The sequence below is a fragment of the Colobus angolensis genome, unplaced genomic scaffold, assembly GCF_000951035.1.
Source record: "Colobus angolensis palliatus isolate OR3802 unplaced genomic scaffold, Cang.pa_1.0 Scaffold101, whole genome shotgun sequence".
NCBI lineage: Eukaryota > Metazoa > Chordata > Mammalia > Primates > Cercopithecidae > Colobus > Colobus angolensis.
This window is the reverse complement of record NW_012111031.1, coordinates 7,063,559-7,086,165: the sequence shown is the minus strand read 5'-3', so window position 1 is coordinate 7,086,165 and position 22,607 is coordinate 7,063,559. Positions and strand designations below refer to the sequence as shown.

The 22,607-nt window shown below is 38.1% G+C and overlaps 2 protein-coding genes across 4 annotated transcripts in view; one reads left to right on the top strand and one right to left on the bottom strand.

Moving 5' to 3' along the window:
* GTF2F2 (general transcription factor IIF, polypeptide 2, 30kDa) overlaps nucleotides 1–22,607 on the top strand; it is a 180,797-nt gene that overhangs the window by 79,249 nt on the left and 78,941 nt on the right. For all 3 annotated transcript variants that reach the window (XM_011940103.1, XM_011940095.1, XM_011940087.1), the window contains exon 5: nucleotides 18,229–18,310. In XM_011940103.1, coding sequence (XP_011795493.1) covers nucleotides 18,229–18,310 — 82 coding nt within the window. The remainder of the gene's footprint in view (nucleotides 1–18,228; nucleotides 18,311–22,607) is intronic.
* On the bottom strand, nucleotides 3,286–11,809 carry KCTD4 (potassium channel tetramerization domain containing 4). Its single transcript, XM_011940073.1, has 2 exons — nucleotides 11,602–11,809; nucleotides 3,286–5,188 (listed from the first exon to the last, which is right to left on the bottom strand). Exon 2 carries the CDS (start codon nucleotides 4,999–5,001, stop codon nucleotides 4,222–4,224), a length of 780 nt encoding a protein of 259 aa, XP_011795463.1. The 5' UTR covers nucleotides 5,002–5,188; nucleotides 11,602–11,809; the 3' UTR covers nucleotides 3,286–4,221.

Here is a 22,607-nt window from a genome sequence, read left to right as displayed (position 1 = left end):
CTGGGTCAAATGATATTTCTAGATCTAGATCCTTGAGAAATTACCACCCTGTCTTCCACAATGGTTGAACTAATTTACACTCCCTCCAACAGTGTAAAAGCATTCCTGTTTCTTCACATCCTCTCCAGCATCTGTTGCTTCTCGACTTTTTAATGATCGCCATTCTAACTGGCGTGAGATGGTATATCTCATTGTGGTTTTGATTTGCACTACCATTCAGGGTGGTATTGCAAATGGTAATACCATAGACAGTACCATTCAGGACATAGGCATGGGCAAAGGCCATTGTGGTTTTGATTTGCAATACCATTCAGGACATAGGCATGGGCAAAGGCCATTGTGGTTTTGATTTGCAATACCATTCAGGACATAGGCATGGGCAAAGGCCATTGTGGTTTTGATTTGCAATACCATTCAGGACATAGGCATGGGCAAAGGCCATGGTGGTTTTGATTTGCAATCAAAAATCAATGGGTTGCAAATTAAGAATTAGTAGACTTCCTCAATTTTATACTTTAAAATTATGCCATAGGCAATGCCATTCAGGACATAGGCATGGGCAAAGACTTCAATGACTAAAACACCAAAAGCAGTGGCAACAAAAGCCAAAATAGACAAATGGGATCTAATTAAAGAGCTTCTGCACAGCAAAAGAAACTACCATCAGAGTGAACAGGCAACCTACAGAATGGGAGAAAATTTTTGCAATCTATCCCTCTGACAAAGGGCTAATATCCAGAATCTACAAAGAACTTAAATCTACAAGAAAATCCCCATAAAAAAGTGGGCAAAGGATGTGAACACACTTCTCAAAAGAAGACATTTATGCAGCCAATAGACATACGATTCACCTGTTTTTTAAATGACATGACGTTAAAAATATTACTTTTCTAAAATTCAGTTTTTCACTCAACATTTTAGGAATACTTGCATTGTAAGATTGTATTAAGTGAGGCAAACCTATATTTTGGTGTTCTGTATTCAACACCTACCTTGTGAATGCCTGTTTTCTGCCACGTTCTAGGTGTTAGGGATATAAATGGCTTGCAAAATCAGACACGGTTTCTGTTGGCTCTGGTACTGGTATACCTGGGCTTCAAATCTTGGTTCCACCTCTTTATAACTATGTAATCTTGGGCAGATTACTTAACTCCCTAAGTCTCCATTTCTTCATCAATAAAAAGGGAAGAATAATTAATACCTTTCTTAGAATTGTTTAAGGTTTAATTGAGAGAATGTATGTTTATAACATGGTATCTGGCATGTAGTAAAATGCTCAATAAATGTTAGCTTTTATTATCACCCTAAAAGTAAGTAGCGTTTCAAGTATAAGTTTTGTGGATTTTTTTGTTGGTTTTGTTTTTGTTTTTGTTTTTTGAGACGGAATCTCGCTCCATCACCTAGGCTGGAGTGCAGTGGTGTGATCTCGGCTCACCACAACCTCCACCTCTCAGTTTAAGCAATCCTTTTGCCTCGGCCTCCCGAGTAGCTGGGATTACAAGTGTATGCCACCATTTGTGGCTAATTGAAATATAAGTAATTTTCTTAAAAAAAAAAAAAAGACAAACGGAATAAGCTGGTTCAGTAACATCATCTTCAGTCTGGCATGGTAGTCATCTTCTTTGAATTATTTGAAAAGTCTCATGTTTCATTTGTTGTGTATACCACCACATATACATTTTGAAAGTATAGTAAAAACCATAATCTTTTCACATTTTAAGGATGGTGCTAGAGTCACTGCATGGGGTAATTCCAAATATAAGAGAATATATGTTTGGCTCATGGCAACTATAGTAACCTACTTTTTTATTACCTTTCTTTTGAGGAAGGTAGTCACTTTGTGATTTGTTTTTTGGAACAGCATTTATGAGAAAAAATTTGAGAAATAAATTTTTCAGTGACTGGGAAAAGAAGTACTCTGAGAGCTTCGCTCTGACTTATAATTGACATTTTGTGTGATTTCTTGAGTTTCTTGAATGGAAAGTATTTCTAAATATATTTAGAAAATACTAACATTAAAATATAGATATTTTCTATATACTTAGAGCACAATATTTAGGCACTTGAATATGTAAATCCAAGTACAAGTAATTTGGAATTTTAAAAGGTACATTTATAAAAAGTTATAAGGGTGGTCAGTCTAGTCAGATTTCCTTCTAGATTACTGAATTGTTGTAGAACATTGTGATTTATTAGAAGTGCGAGGAGGAATTAAATGTGTCCAGATACAAGTTCTAAAAGATGCTACTTAAAAATGAATCTGATATTTTTAATAGTTTCTATCAATAATAACTTTGTTAAAATAGTTACATTTTCCTCTTTTGATTTGATGAAAAACCTTACTTGTAATGCTTCTCAGGAGATCTCTTCAGCTATATCTCCTGTAAAAAGATATGTCATGGTTATTTTTATTATCTGTAATGAAATCTTGTTAGAGAAAATCCTGCTCTGACAGTAAATCACTACCTTTTTTTCATTGCCAAAGTCCAAATGCCAAGGAAAAGTCAACTCTTGAGTTGGAGAAGCATATAAACAGTTCAATTATAGTGGCTATTCAAATAAATTTTACAATTCTTTTCCTGTTTTTAGAGTTTGTTCAGTCTTGATTAAGCTGTTTTAAACTATGTAAAAGAATGTTTTACTAGAAATCTGTTTTTCTTAGTGTACATAAAAACATTGTGTAGCTGATGTGGAATTTGGTTTTTAAATGTGATTTTTGAAGAATTTTTTTGTGGAACAGATTTTAAAAGGTTTCTTTTAGTATATACAGCCAGGTTTTACATTACGTTAGATGTTATAACTAGAAGTCAGTTGTAGTTCTGGAAATGAATATTAGCTTTACTTATTCTAAGTTTTTATGAGTAATCAAACTTTTGGCATATATGCTAATGTATGTAACCTCAGTCAATATTTTCAGACGTCTTCTTGAGATTTATTAAAATTAAGATTTAGTTACCAGATTTAATGGTTTAATTTTAAAGGACCAAATTTAAGTATATTTTGTTCTTAGAAGTTAAAGAACAATTGAAATGATTTAGCTGTCTTTTGCAGGGGGAAAATACAGTCATTTAGAGTTAAGTTTGTAGATTACTTCATTGAAATGGCCATACATAAAACGTAATTTTTAAAATAACTTTTTGTTTGGCATGAAGTAATGTTAACTCATTGAGTCTGAGATTTAGCATCCAAAAAGGTATTGAAAACAATCAAAGTTCTTTCATAAGAATAATGTTTAGTGATGTTCATTTAATATTTTTGAGCTTGAAAAATGAACACTTAGGGTGATTCTGAAAATGAACTCCTTTATTATTCTAATAACACATACTCTATTGAGACCAAGTTATCCATGCTTTGTGGGAACTCAGCCTGCAAAGAATTGAATTTGCTGGGTTTTGTCACTTCCAGGACCAGCCAGGGTTACTGTAGCCTGCTGGTTGACTACATCAATGCATAATTTTGTGCAAAATCATCAAGTGGTACTGTTTGCTTTTAAAGTGACATGTAACTTTTTATTATAATCATTAATACAATCAAAGAAGGTAGCAGTGCTTTTATTTACTTTTTATTGTCATCAAGCAGTTTTCTAGGAATTTTCAGCAAAATACCAATTCAGCTATAAGTCTAGTATGAAACACAGGAACTGTGAATATAAGCTTTTGGTGCCTGCTATGGAAAAATCAAATCAATAGCTTTAATGTCTTCTTACAATCTCATTTGGCTTCACTATAGCTCTGTTTTAGTTAGATCTGCACATCTGTTTTGCTCCAGGTGGTTAATTTTACCAGTTCAGTTTCTCTGTAGATTTTTGCCATAGTAGAAAGGATTTTAAATCTTAATAGCCCCTTAAAATATTTTATTACCAGTTACTGAAATGAACGATAGATAATGTACATGCTTTGTTTTTTGTGCAAATACCCAAGACAATCTGATTGAAAGACAGCTTAAGGACAAATAAATAGCAAAAGCATTCAGTCTTTATTTACAGTATATAGAAGGTTACTGTTTTCATTTTAGGTGGAAGAGTCTGATCAGCAGGAACACCCCAGAGGAAGGACATCGTTAGCGATAGAATTTACATACCGTTAGCTCACAGTAATTGATTAGTAGCAGGGCTCTGTAGTACAGAGCTAGCTGGGCATGTTATTTGGGATGCCTTTGATGCTGTGGTTTTCCGAAGCTTGCTGGCTGCATGCTTGTTGCCTTTGTTCGTGACACAGGTAATTACTTGATAAAATGAAGTGCATCGCTGTGAACAATTGACCCTTTGGAACAATCCAGGCTGGTCAGCAGTCTAAAGCCACACTTTAAAGCCATCATGATAGCCTCAAACTTAAGAGTTTCCAAGGTACAGACAAAGGTGTTGTCTTCCTTTAGTACAAGTCGAGTGCCATTTTCAGACTTTATGAAGTATTTAAATTGAATGATATTTGACGATATTGAAAATTCCTCTGGAAATCCATCCAGCCTGCTTTTGGACACCAGAACAATGCGAGACTTTATTTTTGATATGAAATCAGGAGCATTACAGAAGATTCTCAGTCCTTGTGAACGATCGTGGTTATCTGTTATTTCCAAGAAAGTAGTCTCTCTGGGTGTTAGCTGTTCTTTCTCCCACCTGGATTTCACTTCCTCTGCCAGTCCCTTGAGCTGAAAGAATTCTGCTTCTTGTGCAAGAAGTTGATTTTCTCGAAACCCTTCGGGCAATAGAAGTTCTCCATTTCGTAGGAAGTTTAGGACATGCCTGAAGAGGAGCCCATCCCTGTCTATGAAATAATGACCGTCAGCATCAAACGGGCAGAGGATTTTTCCATTTACTATACCTTCAAGGAAAGTGTCTGGATACTTGGTCAGCGTTTGTTTTTGAGTAATGTATAAATATCCACCAACGTTGAGGGTCATCAGTGTAGATTTGCAGTTCTTTCCTTGATCAGTATCTTCCAGGCTGTTGTGTTTCCCTTCGTACTCTTTTTCTTTTTCTCTTCTGTTTATTTTACGCTCCATGTTTTGAAGATGCTATTTCAGCTTGTTCTTCTTGGCTTTGAGATTTTTTAAAAAGAAACACTACCACACAAGCACGCCTTTATTCAGCCCCAGCCTGGTGATGGAATGGAAACGCTGGCAGCATCGCCTGCGCTGTCAGCTCGGTTTTGCAGTAGGTGGCGTATCAGCCTATGTATGCAGGAGCTTTCTGGAGTAAGACGGAAAAGAGAATTTGCATTTAACTGTATCAGGGAAGGGATTTGTTGTGAAAGGATTTTCATATCTATCCTTTGAAGTAATAAGAGTTACTCAGAATAAATTGAATTTCCTCTTTTCAGTTAAGCAGATCTAAATATTTAATTCTTCATCCAAATGTGAATGTTTAACTATTTCTAAATGCCTGAGTTATTTTTTAATCAGGTAGGCTTAATATTGAATAATATTGTCATCTTTTGGAAAATAATGTATATTGATTTAGTGTCACCTTTTTAAAGTAAACATAAGGTGAAAATTCTAGGTGTATACAATTTTCTTTCCCGGAAAATGTCACACATTTCACAGTGGTGTAGTCATTTTTGAGACACAAATAAGAATACTTAACCTGCTACTTGTGACACTGTACTTGATTTTAATTGGATTTGCATGTGATTCTGATTTGGAGATCTTTGTTAAAGGATGTTAGGAAATTTTTTTTATTTATTATTATTATTATTTTATTTACCCTAAAAGTAAAAAAAATCAAATAGACAGGCTTTACAGTAATCTCTTACTTTTTTTGGTTAAGATTTTCTGTGGAAAATTCATGAATTTGTGTCACTCGGAGCCTGCTTTTGTGCTGAACAAAGACTTGGACAATTATAGAAAATACTGTAACTGTGTATGTGCATGCATATATATGCTGTAGGAAGATAGGAGAAAGATATAGATTCAGAATACCTACTACAAAATAGTGTCATGGGTAAGTTAGTTTGTTTCTTGTTTGTTTCACAGTGGGCAAAAGAAACCACCAAAGCCTAACCTTGTTTTTCAGCTTGGTAGCTGGAACGGTGTGAATGATGTCACCCTCCACTTCCCAGATCTTTTTCCTCTTTCCCCCGTAACTTCCCTTCCAAAGCAATTTAGAGTTCTGAACTGTCACTTCTAGCATTTAAAGGCTCAGTGGTAAGGAATGTAAACATTGTCCCCAGTACACTATTATTTGGCCTATCTGCTAAATTATTCTGGGAAACTACATTGTTTTTTGTTTTTGTGTCAATTTTTTATTTTTATTTTTGTAGAGACAAGTTTTTGCCGTGTTGCCCAGACTGGTCTCAAACTCCTGGATTCAGGTGATCTGCCCATCTCAGCCTCCCCGAGTGCTGGGATTACAGGCATGAGCCACTGCCCTGGGCCACACTGTTAAAAGTTAGACTTTGGTTTATATTTCTCTTGCATTAAAAGTATTTTAAAATTACTTAACTGTATGTTGACATAGAAATATTGGAAGAGATTCTTCTAAAATGCTTACTTCTTATTTTCTTTAAACAATATTAGATTTTCACGTATAAAAAATTATATTCTTATAGTGATCTTGAAGTTAACTTTCATGCATTATTGAGATCAAAAGTTCATTGAAATTGAACTAGAAAACTAAGGCATAATGTTTTTAGAGCTGTGTTTTTGCTTAGAGACTATGAAATTCAACTTCCTCATTTCACCGAAGATAAAATTGCATTCCAGAGAATTGTTAGTATTTTATCTAGGACTTTACAGCAAAGCCAACATTTTAACTAAAACTTCCTTTCAGTCCTGCAGCACTTAGTAAGACTTACCCTTATATTCTGACAATCTCATGTTTGTCTTGATTTTGCTTTTTTAGATTAAGTCGTTTCTGTCAATACAAGTTTTTAAGAAATACTGAATAGATTTTGAGGGAGAAGGGATACAACTTTGGAAGTTTATTTTCTTGCCTTACCATTACAAATAGTCACTGCACATGAGTAGCATCATATAATAGCAAAATCAAAAGGCATAACTATTTCATTTATAGGTTTAATCCTCTTTTTTTGAACTTTATAGGGTACCAGAATTAGTACAACATAACTGTAGTATAGTAATGAGAGACTGTGCTAGCATGTTCTTGCTTGTTTAAATAAAGTGATGTGGATAGATACTATGTACTCTGGGCCTGCTTCCTTACACCCTGTTTGGCCTGTCTATAGATGCCTTCATGGGAAGCCCCAGTGCTGTTCCTGTTGGAGGATGGGCTTCCATGGGGTGATGAGAGGGCAGGAGTGAGGCAGGACAGCTGGAAATGGTACTGCTGACCTTCAGTCATCACTCCAGGGCCACCTTACACTTCCTAACTCACTCACTTCTGGTTTCTGCTGCCAGGTTTTCAAAACCACTGATGACTGCTCGTTTCTGCAGGCTTGCCTGAACACTGAACCATTCCATCTTGTGCCTCTTCTCCTTGATTGCTTTTTCTCACTCTAGACTTCACTCGTTGATGTTCTCGGCTTCTGCAAAGTTGACGTGTGATTTCTTTGCCACCCATGGCCTGGCAACAGCAGCGTAACTGAAGCCTTGTCTTAGTGCCTGGCTGATACAAATCCATAGGACTTTCATGTCCTCTTTGGCCCAACTTGCAGACTTAAGGAAGAAAAATGTAGGCTGGGCATGTTGGCTCACGCCTGTAATCCCAGCACTTTGGGAGGCTGAGGGGGTGGATCACTTGAGGCCAGGAGTTTGAGACCAGCCTGGCCAATATAGGGAAATCCCTTGTCTACCAAAAATTAAAAAAAAAAAAATTAACTGGGGTGTGTTGGTGTATGTCTGTAGTCCCAGCTACTTGGGAGGCTGAGGCAGGAGACTTGCCTGAGCCCGGGAGGTGTAGGTTGCAGTGAGTCCAGATAGCGCCACTGCACTCCAGTCTGGGCAACACAGTAAGACCCTGTCTCGAAAAATAAAAATAAAAAATAAAAATAGCACCCAGTAGGCCCCACTGTATCCCTGTTACTCCATATTACCTCCAGCAAAGCAAGATGACCGCAGTTCATGAAAATTATAGGAGTTCATTGATCATTGCTGCCTGTGGTGGTACACATGCCCCTTAGGAGAAAGCCAGATTATCTCTTTTTAGGCTATTCTAAATTTATATTTACTTGCTGGAGGGTGGGGAGTGGATGTTGCTTGTCCGAGGTAGTGTCAGTAAGGTCTCCACAGCCCTAAAACTATAAAAATGGTGTTTCAGTACCTGTACCAAGGGAGACGTCCCTGGATCATGGGACTATGTTTCTCTGCCTCATTGCAGATACAAACCGAAACTGCTCAATTTAGTGGTTTCAGCAGAAGGGTTTAAACCACACATGTCACAGATTAGCTTACCTGGATCCAGTTGGCCCCTAGATTTGAAGATTTTATCTGCCTTTGCAGGCAAAAACATACAACATTTTGAAAGATTGGAGTCCTGTTTCCTACTCCGTACCATAACTCTTTATTAGAGTTAGATCACCTCTGTCTTAGACATCTTTAGTCATACATAACCAACTTTGAGAATTTAAACTGGTCCTTAGTATGAGTATATCCTATAGTTAATTGGGTCCAGTGCCTGACTAAATTCTGGCAGAACCTTCCCCTATGAGGTAATGCTAACGTCCTACCGTCTGCATAAGGCAGAACTCATTCCAGCAGGAATTCCCATCTTTTCTACCAATTCCTTTTGGGAAATGAGGTCTTTGTCATCCCGCGATTGATGCAGGACATCATTGTAATATATACACTTGCTCCATTTATATGCCAGAGATATTCCCATGACATGGAAGGAAGTGGAACCTTACCAGGAGGTTATCTCTCCCAATTGGAAGATACAAAAAGTACGATAATTCTGCTAGACTTAACAGATCATTCCTCTATAAAATTCAAACACTCTTCAAGGAAAAGGGATGGTCTTAGAAGCTGCCTTTGAGAAGAACAGGGAGCTTCTGTCTCCACATTCTCCCCTTCTGTCTCCACATTCTCCCCTTCTGTCTCCACATTCTCCCCTTCTGTCAAATCTTGGTTGTTGTCAGCTGCATGCTTCTCTGATTGTCTTTTAAAAGGATTTCTTTCCCATTACCTTAGAAAGTAAAAGCTAGAGAAACTGCTGTCAATTTTTTACTTAAAGCTGACACTATCTCTGCCTTGGACTTGCCCACATTTTTTGTTTGTTTGTTTATTGATCTGTGTTTTGACCTTTCTCTGCCTTTCACAAGCTGAGTTTTTTGTTTTTTTTTTTGAGGCGGAGTCTTGCTCTGTTGCCCGGACTGGAGTGCAGTGGCCGGATCTCAGCTCACTGCAAGCTCCGCCTCCCGGGTTTACGCCATTCTCCTGCCTCAGCCTCCCAAGTAGCTGAGACTACAGGCACCCGCCACCTGTAGTTTAGCCCAGCTAGTTTTTGTATTTTTAGTAGAGACGGGGTTTCACCGTGTTAGCCAGGATGGTCTCGATCTCCTGACCTCATGATCCGCCTGTCTTGGCCTCCCAAAGTGCTGGGATTACAGGCTTGAGCCACCGTGCCCGGCCGAGTTTCTTTTTTTTTTAACATGTCCTTGCTTCATCTCCTCTTGTCAATAGCATTGAATATAAGAAACATTCGAGGTATGAATATTTTATGTTGGCTTCTTTTGTGTGTTAAAAATAAAAATTACACTGTCTAATGAGTGATATATTTTAAGAATCAAGGACTTTCCCATGTTAATGTAATTGTTTTTGAATGTCCAAATTTTAGTTCTGTTTCGAAATATGAAATTTATCTGCTCTAAGTGTTGTCTAGTACTGGTATTATACTAACAAAAGTACTATGGCAGCCACTTTATGTAACTAATTGACCACAGCATCTCACAAACTGTACAGAGTCCTTGAACCTTCCTAGGACTAATAGGACATAACCTCTGGCCAGAAAGTCATGTGAACATGTCATTGCAGTCCAAAGAATACAGCTGTAAATATTTTGCAGTGTTGAACTGTGTCTTCAAGGAAGCCCAGGAAAATTGCCTACATTGGCAAATGTTTTGGCCTCATTTGAGGAGTATAGAAAAAAATAAGGCACTATGTGTCAAAAGGAGCACAAATAAAGACAACAGACTACCTCAGAAGTTCAGGTGAAATTCCATTCCACATTTCTTTGATTTTCACTACAGAGGTAATCTTGACGATTTATAAATTATATTAATTCATGTTTTACATGTACTTTGGAAAATGAATATTTCAGGGAAACCTGTGTTTTGTAATTTTGTAAGCAGAAGTCATACCTTAAGTTTTTTAAAACGAAGTTTTTTTTTTTTTTTAAATATAACCTGTGCATTATTCTTTACTGGAAAATTCTGTTGTAACCAGATGAGCATAGCACTTACATAAGCCATCAAATGAACATTAAAATTATAATATTGTACAGAACTCATTTTTATAGTGCTATTTGGCAAAATGCAATTTTACTTTCTCTTTGAGAAGAAGATATTTTAAGCTAATAACCATTACCTACAATCTCAAAATGGGGGGCATAACTTTGAAAACTCTTTCAAAGGTACTACAGTTAGGAAGTAAGTGACTAAAGAGGGTCTCTGTTCCCATATGCTAGTGCCTGCCACTGTTCCTTCTGTTTTTCTCATCACTTAACGTCCCCTCGTGTCTTCTGTGATGAGGTGGTGTGGAGGAGAGAGAAGAGGACCTGAACAGGAGAACAGGATGTGATGGCTCGAGGGAGATGATAGCTCAAGGGAGCAAATGTGGTTTCTTACAGAGTAGGGAGGAGTTGTAAATTAGGGATGGAGAACTCTATCATATCACACATTTTTTCGTATTTACCATTTCTATAACTGAGGTACATCTTAGCTTGTCAAAATTTAGTGGCAGTATTTTGTCTTGGTGGCACATAAAATAATGGTTCATATTACAAATGATAGCATCTTATAGTTGATGAAGTATCTGAGCAGCTCTATGAGCTCTTCCCTCCGTATCACAAGAAAGTAAAATTAACAGACAGGGAGGAGGGAAAGAATTTTGCAGGGAGATAGGAGAGAGAGGGAAGACAAAACAATGTGGCTGCTTGATGTTAAAATTATCTAGACAAATTATTTTATAACTTTTATAAAATTAAATTTTACTTTTTGATACAGGGTCTTGCTCTGTCACCCAGGCTGGAGTATACTGCACCCTCAACCCCCTGGGCTCAGGTGATCCTCCTGCCTTAGCCTCCCATGTAGCTGAGGCCACAGGCATGCCCCACTATACCTGGCAAACTTTTTGATTTTTTTTTTTTTTTGGTGGAGACTGGGTCTTATTGTTTCCCAGTCTGGGCTCAAGCTGTCCTCCTGCCTCAGCCTCCCAGAGTGTTGGGATTACAGACGTGAGCCACTGTGCACAGCAGAATTCCTGAAGATCAAATAGGGATCAGAATATCACTTCACAAGTTTGAATAAAGACCAGCTTTTTAATAATACAGGGATAGAAAGTTTGCCTAACTGGTTTGTTAAGATGCTAGTACCTTTTTATTAGTAGACCTCACCTGAGAACCACAGGCAAAAAAACTTCTAGGAACATATTTTAAATGAGAAGAAAGGAAACTACTAGTAATATTAAAAATGGTTTACCTTTTAAATGTACATGCTTCTTGAAAAGATTATTTCTTCAGTCTTTTCCCAGAGAGTGTCAACACAGATGTGATGTAATTACGAGCCAGGAGAGTAGCTTCGCGGTCTGGGGGATCAGCCTGAAATGCTGATCCATAGTCCTCTGGTCTGGGTTTTTACAGGAGCTGGAAGTCCTCTTAAATGCCTCCACATTCAGCTGGATCCAGAAAGTCTTGTGGAAATGAATGAGTGTAACTTCCTGATGCCTAAGACTTCATAACATACCTAATTTCATTACTTACATGCCAATGCAAATAAGCAGTGTTGCTACTTGCTTATTACTTTAACTTGTTTAAACTAGGGATGCCCTCAACTTAAAAAAAAAAAGTGCCAGTGTCATTTCTCCTCAGTTCTTTGACATAGAGTATATCCGAGTTCAGATATAGGATAGGACAATCCAGGATAGAGCACAAGTTTAAATATTTTCAAGCCTCGGGCTGCTGCTTAACATTTTGTGATTGTTCTCTTTCTACTCAAACAAAATTTAGTTATATCTAGGTATTTTGGAAAGTACTAGAGCAAACCAAATGAACACTAATGAAATAATAAAACATCCCCAGTTGGAGAGGAAGGCTAGCATTTTTATTTAGTGAAAGAGACCTGGAAGAGATCTCAGACATTCTAGTAATGTCATTATTGTAGATGCTGAGGCCCAGAGATGTAAAATAACTTCTCCGAAGTAACAGTGCTGTTTAGTGACAGAATCATAACTAGAAGCCTTCACTTCTTTTTATAGGATGTGCTTTATATACATAACCTTTAAAATTTTCTCTCGAGTTTTTTCTGATTTTAGGTGGTGGGATATACATAAATAAATTACTGTCATCAAAGATATGTGTTCATACTCAATAAGATTCCTTCAGTTGCAAGTAGTAGAAACCAGTCAACAAACCGATCTAGCCAAAATAGGAGTGCAGGGGAGAATTTAGAAAGAATCCCATACTATTTCCCAGAATCCAAAGAAAAGCAAATGGCCAAGGAAAAGATATGGATTGAGCCATTCCAAAGCCTTTGGTAGGATGAGTTTGTGTGGCTTCTCTGCAGAGTGCTGGCAAGGCCATGTCCTTCTAGTAATTTGTGGTATGAGCCCCTTTGTTGAACATTTCAAGCACAAGAGCGAGCAACCACAGGCACACATAGAGGCCATTCCCACCACCTTCAGTGTTCTTCCTTCTTACCCCCACCCACCCCAGTCTAAATCCTACCCACTTTTCAAGGTCCAGCACAGTCATTGCTTTTTCTTCAAAACTCTTCTTAGCCTGGCACAGTGGCTCACACCTGTAATCCTAGCACTTTGGGAGGCCGAGATGAGTGGATCACCGGAGGTCAGGAGTTCAAGATCAGCCTGGCCAACATGGCAAACCCCATCTCCATTAAAAATAGAAAAATTAGCCTGGCACAGTGGTGCGTACCTATAATCTGAGCTACTTAGGAGGCAGAGGCAGGAGAATCACTTGAACCCAGGAGGTGGAGGTCGCGGTGAGCCAAGATCGCACCACTGCACTCCAGCCTGGGTGACAGAGCGAGACTCCGTCTCAAAAGAAAAACAAAACAAAACTCTTTTTGATCTCTAGCTACACATAATCTGAGCGTGTGTGCACACGCACATGCATGTGTGTTTAATCCCAGTACTCTTGTATGTTTCTGTTTTATGACCTTTAACCTATTCGACTTGACAGAAGAATCCTACAGCACATGTAGAATAACCAGTAATTGGTCAGTTACATTAAAAGATGGGAAATCATAAAAATGATATCAATATGCAGTTCCTGTCTGCCTTAAACATTTTATCTTAAAACTTATAAATGTATGTTTAGTTGGCTGGGCATGGTGGCTCACGCTTGTAATCCCAGCACTTTGGGAGGCCGAGGTGGGCAGATGACGTGAGGTCAGGAGTTCAAGACCTGCCTGGTCACCATGGTGAAACCCCGGCTGTACTAAAAATACAAAAATTAGCCGGGCATGGTGGCGCACGCCTGTAATCCCAGCAGCTCAGGTGACTGAGGCATGAGAATTTCTTGAACCTGGGAGGCAGAGGTTTCAGTGAGGCAAGAATGCACCACTGCACTCCAGCCTGGGTGACAGAGTGAGACATCATCTCAGAAAATAAATAAAATAAATGTACATTTAGTTGCTGATGTATATGTAAAACAAGGCCTTTGCTTTGAATATAGGATACTGACTGATCATCTGCTTTATTTGTTTTTCAGAAATTAAATCTATCATTTAGTTTTTCAGTCTCGCTCTGTTGCCTAGGCTGGAGTGCAGTGGTGTGATCTCAGCTCATTGCAACCTCTACCTACCAGGTTCAAAAAATTCTCATGCCTTAGCCTCCCAAATAGCTAGGACTACAGGCACGCACCACTATGCCCAGCTTTTCTTTTTCTTTCTTTTTTTTTTTTGGGGGGGGGGGGCAGTATTTTTAGTAAAGACAGGGTTTCCCTGTGTTCCCTGGGCTGGTCTCAAACTCCTGGCCTCAAGTGATCTGCCCTCCTCTGCTTCCCAGAGTTCTGGGATTACAGGCATGAGCCACCGCACCCGGCCCCAAAATTTAGTTTAGATTTTCCATTTTGGTTTCTTTGAAAAGGAGCAAGAACTCAAACACTGTGAAACTGTCTAAATGCAGACTCTTTGTAGACTTCTGTGCTTCCCTTCCAGTCTCTAGTTGTCTCACCTGTACCTAATTTGACAGTATTGTACTACAACTTACCTTTATATCATCTTACCAAAATATTCTACATAGTTTTCATAGAAACACCCCCCAAACTCCCCCCATACTCATAATTTAATGGGCTTCTGTAACATATAATCAGATTACATAATTATTAAAACTAATATAAACCAGTTCTAGCATAGTTTAAGCAGAAGTGTGTGGGAGTACTAGAGATGAACCTATTACCCACTAGTGTATAGTGAGCTGTGAGCATCTGTCGCTATATTTAATAGCAGGGAATTGAGAGCCTTTGTTCATCTAGAGGTAAGTTAAGTAGAGGTGTATCAAAAGTGCTTCTGGTGTATTAAGATGATTTATATACCTGTCTTATCCTGTGAGACCAGCAGCTCTTGAAATGTGGTCTGGGAACCACTGGGCAGAGGTGTCCCTGAGAACCTTTCAAGGGATCAATGATGTCAAGATCATTTTTATAATAATGCTAACAGCTTTTTAAATTTTTTCCCTCTCATTCTCTAGAAATGTCTTAATTTTAGTTTCTAATATGATAGAGATCATCAGCAGTTAAAACTTACAAACAGAAGTTTTTTGGGGGTCTGTACATTTTTCCTTTTAAAAACATTTAAATTTAGGTTTTTTTTAATTTATTTTTAATTGACAAAATTTGTGTATATTTATGGTATATAGCATGATGTTTTGATATATGTGTATGTGTGGAATGGCTAAATCAAGCTATTCACATCTGTACTTTTTAACTAATACATGTCACAGAACGTTTGAGAAAGTCTACGCTCCTTGAGGGTAGGAGCCGTGTTTCATTTGTTATTCCCAATGTGCTCTTGCATTGTCTTTTACATAGTAGGCACTCAGTAAATAGTTAAGAAATGTATGAGAATAAAATGAATTATTTTTCAAGTATTTATGGTCTTTTAAACTGGGTCAACAAACTAGTTTTAAGTAAAGGTTTCTGTATTAATGAATAGGATCTATAACTAACAGCAGTAATATGCAAGTGGGTGCTTTTAAGTACTTTTAAAATAAAATTTAATACCTTTCCTTTGAAATCTTAAGCGGTATTTTGAAAAAGACGAGACGTGTGGTTTAGTGGAAAGAATATGAGAATGTGTTCCTGTGAGGCTTTAAAAAGAGAGCAGGCAAATCATGCCTAGGGGGCTGCATCAGGAGTAAATTGGCCTTTTAAAAATTTATTTAAGAAGAGAAGAAGAGAAAGGAAGTGAACAGAGATGTCAGGTTACTTAGGAACATCTAGTAGATGGGAAAATTCATTGCTGATGAAGACTTTTCTGTTCACTTTGAGTAGCATCTGAAAGCTATTTTAGGTTTGAAAAGAAGGTATGATAGACAGAAAATTATGGTTTGAGGAAGTAAATGTTACTGCTCTACGTGAGTGACTTTGACTGAAGAATAGTGAGGACAGTGGTGGCCAAGTTGAAATGGGCAGTTGCTGTGGACCTGATGTCTACCCTTGAGCTGTCCTATGGAGAAGGTTGATAGCACTAACCTTTAACTGAAAATTAAATTCAGCCTGTCCACCTGGAGTAGGTTCTGCTAAATAAGTGGGGAGCATTCACTTATTACAAGGTAGCTATATTAGTCCATTTTCACACTGCTATAAAGAAATGCCTGAGACTGGGTAATTTATAAAGGAAAGAGGTTTAATTGACTCATGGTTCTGCATACCTGAGGAGGCCTCAGGAAACTTACATTCATGGTAGAAAGCAAAGGGGAAGCAGGCACCAAGATGGCAGGAGGGAGAAGTGAGAGCGCAGAAAAAAGCTGCCAGTGAAAAATCACGCATTATCACCAGAGCAGCATAGGGGAAACTGCACATGATCCAGTCACTTCCCTCCCTTCACACGTGGGGATTATAATTCAAGGTGAGATTTGGCTGGGAACACAGAGCCAGACCATATCAGTAGCTCTTTTAGTTGCAACATTAATGAACATATGGATATGTGACTAAATTGTTTGCAGAGGTAGTAGTCTAGATTTATTTATTTTTTATTTTATTTATTATTTAGTTTTTTGAGATGGAGTCTTGCTCTGTTGCCAGGCTGGAGTGCGGTGGCGCTATCTTGGCTCACTGCAACCTTTGCCTCCCGGGTTCAAGCGATTCCCTTGCCTCAGCCTTCTGAGTAGCTGGGACCACAGATGCCTGCCACCATGCCCGGCTAATTTTTTATATTTTAGTAGAGACAGAGTTTCACCATGTTGGCCAAGATGATCTTGATCTCCTGACCTTGTGATCCGCCTGCCTCGGCCTCCCAAAGTGCTGGGATTACAGCTATGAGCCACCACTGCTGGCCTAGATTTATTTTTTTAAAGGATTAGTTGTCTTCCTTTACTGGACTTTCGTCATGCATTTAAGACATTTGATATATCAGATTTTCCCAAATCTTGCTATTGTTGTGACGACTAAAGAATTTTTCTTGATAGAACTTTCAGCTTCAGTAAGAGCCAAACTTGAATATAACCTTTTTGCTTTAAGAAAATTCAAATATTAATTTTATTAAAGACATTAATGCAAGGAAATTATTTGTAGAATTTAAACTTTAGTATAAAACAATTATGGCTTTTAAACTATTTTCTTCCTGCCATGTTTTGGTATAAGGCAGTCATGCTTCTCATCATTGCCCTTTCTGCATCTTCTTGAGATTCGTTGCATATGTTGCATTAAGGGACCCTGGATACATTGATTATATACAGTGTGCTTGTAATTAGTTTGTACGCATCCCCTAGATTTTGGAGACATCCAAAGATCACTAGAAAAATATTTTTTAGTGTAAATCATGTAGGCATGGTTCTATACACATTCTACATTTTGATCAGTTTATCTGTCTCCCCCAGTGAACTGTATGCTTCTTGAAAACAGTACTGTGTCTTTATCATCTTGATTCCTCAATGCCTAGATGGGGCCTTTTGCATAGCAGACATTTTGCTAATGTTAGTGGAATGAAGTAATTCTCTCTGAAAAGATGAATCATAAATGCACTACTCATGAGCCAGGGAATTTCCTGAGTCTCTTCTTAAAACCCAGGTGAATTCTTGTGGAAATATGACTGAACCTTAACTGTTTCTAACCACAGTCATACATTTCCAGGGTATCATAAAGCTGGTACCATTATGAGACATTTATATGTGTATTATATAATAAGGTAAGGTCTGTCAAGTGACCACACCACAATGCTTGGTGGCCAGTAGGCACACGATAGATGCTAGCCTTTCTTTCTTTTTTCTGATTTCTCCTAGGTTTTATGTCGGGGTCACTATAAGAATTACTAAGGATAGGGGAAATTGCCTTTCTGTTGGGACAAATATTCATAGCAGTTAAAGATTCTGTTTTGACATGCCCAGATTTATAATTCTGCAGGAAAACAGAAGTCAGAGCAGCTGGTAGGCTGAACTGGTACACCGTATAATCCAGACAGTAGACTTGCCCAGTGTCACAGTATTTTCTGGGCTGACTGTTCTAGTCACAAGGTACTCGAGAATTTTATTCGTGCACATACACACACAAGCACACACACACACACGGTCTTTGATTTAGTGGTTTAGACTAGCTGTGTTTTCAGAAGTTACTTTGTCAAAGACGATAGCCTTTATACTCTTTAATTTGATTTTATGCCCTTTTAAGCCACCTTATTTAGAAGGAGCTAAGTGTATAAAAGCTGTTGCTGGCAAAGCACTGCAGCAGCCTAATAAACAAATCTGACAGGAGCCCAGTTTGTTACAAAGCCAAGAAAAAGGTTTCTCTCTATTCTGACCAGTGAGATTCCTAAAACTTAACTATTTTTTCTTGATTTTTGTTACTATATTTGATTGTCATATTACTGTGTTTAGTGTGTTAGAAATACAGTCTTAAAAATGATAAGTGTTATCTCTGAATACTTTTTTTTTTCCCCATTCAAGATAAGCTGTCATTGGAAGGAATAGTGGTACAAAGAGCTGAATGCCGACCAGCTGCCAGTGAAAACTACATGCGATTAAAAAGGTTGGTGTTTTGTAACTCCAGAATGATACCTGATATTTCCCTTTGGGGACTGAGATACGTGTGTTATATCGCCTGTTGACTGCATTAAAACTGGTTATTGTTGAGCGTTTGCTTCAAAAGCTGTTTGGCTTTAAAAGCAAGTAAGTTTCTTTGGCACTAAAGAAATTTCAGTATCTGGGCTGTTTGTTTGAGGTATTTTAAGCTACTTTGGTAATACATCCTGGAATCAAAGTTTTAAAACTACATTTTCTAGTTGTCTTTATAAATTTTGATTCTTTAAAGACATGTAATAAGATCTTTTTACTCTTTTATTTTCCAGGGCTGTAAATTTTTCCATAATAAATATGTATCCAAAATACTGTAACTGGGCCGGGCATGGTGGCACATGCCTGTAATCCCAGCACTTTGGGAGGCTGAGGTAGGTGGATCGTTCAAGCCCAGGAATTTGAGACCAACCTGGGCAACATGGTGATATCCAATCTCTACAAAAAGATAGAAAGATTAGCCGGGCATGGCTGGGGTGTGAGGATTGCTTGGGCCTGGGAAGTCAAGGCTGCAGTGAGCTGAGATCATGCCACTGCACTCCAGCCTGGGTGACCCAGTGAGACCTTGTCTCAAAAAAAAAAAAAAAAAAAAAAAGGTTGTACGCTATAAAGCAAGTGTAGTTGCCAGAATATCATCCTGTTGTCTTGATCTATAGAGAAATTTTTATAAACATATACACTTTGTTAGAGAGTTTGTTTCAGGACCTTCCCCTGCCCCTGACATTTTTTATGTGGTTAACATTTTGTAATTAGTATTTAAAGATGCTGATTGCAAATTCTTGATACCCCAAATTTTGTGACATTCAAAGAGTCAGCAATTTTTTTTTTTTTTTTTTTTTGAGACGGAGTCTCGCTCTGTTGCCCGGGCTGGAGTGCAGTGGCGCGATCTCAGCTCACTGCAAGCTCCGCCTCCCGGGTTTACGCCATTCTCCTGCCTCAGCCTCCCGAGTAGCTGGGACTACAGGCGCCCGCCACCTCGCCCGGCTAGTTTTTTGTATTTTTTTAGTAGAGACGGGGTTTCGTCCTGTTAGCCAGGATGGTCTCGATCTCCTGACCTCGTGATCCGCCCGTCTCGGCCTCCCAAAGTGCTGGGATTACAGGCTTGAGCCACCGCGCCCAGCCGAGTCAGCAATTTTTTAAGCCCTGAGGAAATACATTATACCTGTTTCATAGTTTATTTTTAATGTGTTTTAGCCCCATGTGATTTAGAATTATACTTTTTTGTTCATTCATTCAGTACTTACTATCTGCCAGGTGCTTTCTTAGGAGTGAGAGAAATAGCAGTAAACAAAGCAGACAAAAATCTCTGCCTTCGTGGACCTTCCATTGTCACAGATTGTAGGTACACTGAATCGGTAGTGGAGAAGACACTGCTGAAGCAGTGGTGGTGGCCTCTTAGATATCAGCATTCTCATCTATGTAAGAGGCCAGTTGAGCTGGATCATCTCGAAATTTTGCATCATCTTTAAAAATTTCCCTCTTATGTCAATTAAATTAGACTCTATCTCCTGAGAATGACATAGACTTGTTCTCTTGTCAAATAATTCCTCTAATTTAAATGCCTCCTTGGGGCAAATAAAAGAATGACAATCAAAATGAGAAATATTTATAACAGAAAATAGCTTTGGAAAACAGGCAGAAGATGTTTCTTTCATTGTTTTTAACTTATAAAATTTATTGTATAGTAATAAATTTTTAAAGTCTTTTTGAAAATTTATCTCTTCATATAACTACTGAAATTGAAAAATGCAAAATCTGGTTACCAAGCTGCTTACCAAGATCTTTTTCTGTGGCCCTAATTTTTTTTAAAGGGTTCTATAGATTTCTGATGATGAGATCAGGCAGGTCACCTGCTGTGTTTATAAAACGGCTGCTTTTTTCGTACCAAAAAAGAAGTGAAAATTGTTTAGCCTTTCAAGTGTGCTGAAAGATCAGCTGTTACATAGTCATGCACTATATAAGGACATTTGGTAGTCTCATAAGATTACAGTAATGTATTTTTTCTGTTCCTTTTCTGTGTTTAGATACACAAATACTTAAAATTGTGTTACAGTTGCCTACAGTGTTCATTACAGGAATGTGTAGCGGGGTATACCGTCTAGGTTTGTATAAGTACACTCTATAATGCTTGCACAACAGTGAAATTGCCTAACAATGCGTTTCTCATGAGATATCCCCGTTGTTAAGCCATGCGTGACTGTATTTTAATCTTTACTTAAGTGACTTAGAAAAAGAAACAAGTGGTTCAGGAGGATCATGTGAGTTTCATGAAGTAGATGATAGATGACATAAGTCTTGAAGACAGCTTTTTTTGACCAAGTGGAGAAAGAGATTGGGTAAGAACATTAAAAACAGACATGCACAAAGACATGGGGAAGACTTTAGGGACCTGTGTGTGGTTCTGTAAGCCTGGAATGGAGGAATTGTTTGAGAGGATGGCAGAAGCTCCAGCCCAGATCTCTTTCTTCAACATCATACGTATATACGTACAAAAGCCGGATTAAATGTCTAATAGACATTTCAAATATGTAAAAAACTGAACTCCAGATCTTTCTGGCAAAACCTGCTCTCCTAGCATTTTTCTTGTCTCAGTTAATACCAACTGTGTCCTCTCATTTTTTCAGTCCAAAAACATTGGTTTTTAGTTAAACCTTGGTTTAGTCTTAGTTCTTGACTCCTCTCACATCCCACATCCAAAGTGTCAGAAGAATCTTGTTGACTGTCTCTTCAAAATATTACACATCCATAGTCTGATCACCCCATGAACTGCCATTATTTCTCACCTGGATTGCTGCAGTAGCCTCCTACCAGAGTTCCTGCTTCCACCCTTGCCCCACTGTAGTCTCTTCTCTGCACAGTAGCCAGGGAAGTTCTTTTAAAATCTAAGTCAGATCATGCCATTTCTCTGTTCAAGTGTCACTTGCAGTGCTTTCTGTATTACTCAGAATAAAATCTAAGTCCTTACTTATAATGGTCTACAGGGTCCCATTACTGTCTATACCTTCTCGCCATCCTCATCTTTTTCTTCCCTCCCCTTCAGTCATTCTGCTCCAACCACACCTGTCTCCTAACAATCCATGAGCACTCCAGGCACACATCCACACCGCAGCCTTTGCACAGACATTCTTTTCTGCCTGAAACATCCTTTCTCCAGATAACTGCATGACTTGCCGCCTCACCTCTTTCATGTCACTTCTCAAAATACCACTTTTTCATGAGGCCTACCTTGACTACCCTACCTGTTTCTATACTTGTATTTTCTTCATAGCACACATCACCTCCTATAATTTACTTATATTTATTGCCGCATTTTTCTTCCTGCAATTTAAGTTCCCATGAAAACAAAGTTTGTTTTTTTCTTTTTTGACTTTATTTTTTGTGCATGTCTATTTGATTCACTCATTTACATACACAAACTTGTCTACAATAGTTCATTCTTCATAGTGGGTAGTCAATAAATATTTGGTGAGTGAATGAATGGCACAAGATGAGGTTTAAAATGTTAAAGAGTCTTAGATACTATGGTAAGAAATTTGGACGGTGTGTGCTATGACTGTTAAGGAGGTATGGAAAAATTTTAAACTGGGTGGAATCTAAAGGGATTTGTATTTTAAATAGATCATTCTGGCCATAGTATAAAGATTAGAAGCAGGGAGATAAGCTTGAAGCAGATATAATTTCCAGGTTCAAAATGTCTGAATGACTAATCAAGGTGGTTCTAGTCAGAAAGGAGATGAGAATGTCTTTTGAGGATAGCTGGAGGTAGAGCCATTAGGACTTAATGAACTTACTTCAGACTTCTTTGGTTGTGGAATGGGAGATTCTTCTGGTTGGTGGTGGCTCTTGTGGCCTAGCTGTGAATATCCCAGATTGACTCCCTGCTGTCCTGTGCATTGCAAGGGAAGTTTACACTGATGAGAGGAGAGGGATAGGGAAGTTTTTGTAGTCCCCATGTCCATTAGAATTTAATCCCGTTTGGCAGTTTACATAAAAGACTCGAAGCAGATAATACATAAAATTGTAAGAACGGTACCAAGGAATAAATTATCAAAATAGCAAACTAATTTAAGTCATGAATTATTTTATTTACAATTACCCAACATTATCACTAAGGTGAGGCTCAAAAAGTTTTTTCTGTTATTTTTAAAAACTGAACAACATGAATTTGAAATTAGTGGGTCAATTTATACCCAATGTTTTTCAATAAATACAGTTGGCCCTCTTTGTTAGCAGGTTCTGCATCTAAAACCAAA

What these genes read in the sequence shown, in the direction of transcription:
- KCTD4 (XM_011940073.1), bottom strand. Translation starts at nt 5,001, where the DNA reads ATGGAGCGTAAAATAAACAGAAGAGAAAAAGAAAAAGAGTACGAAGGG.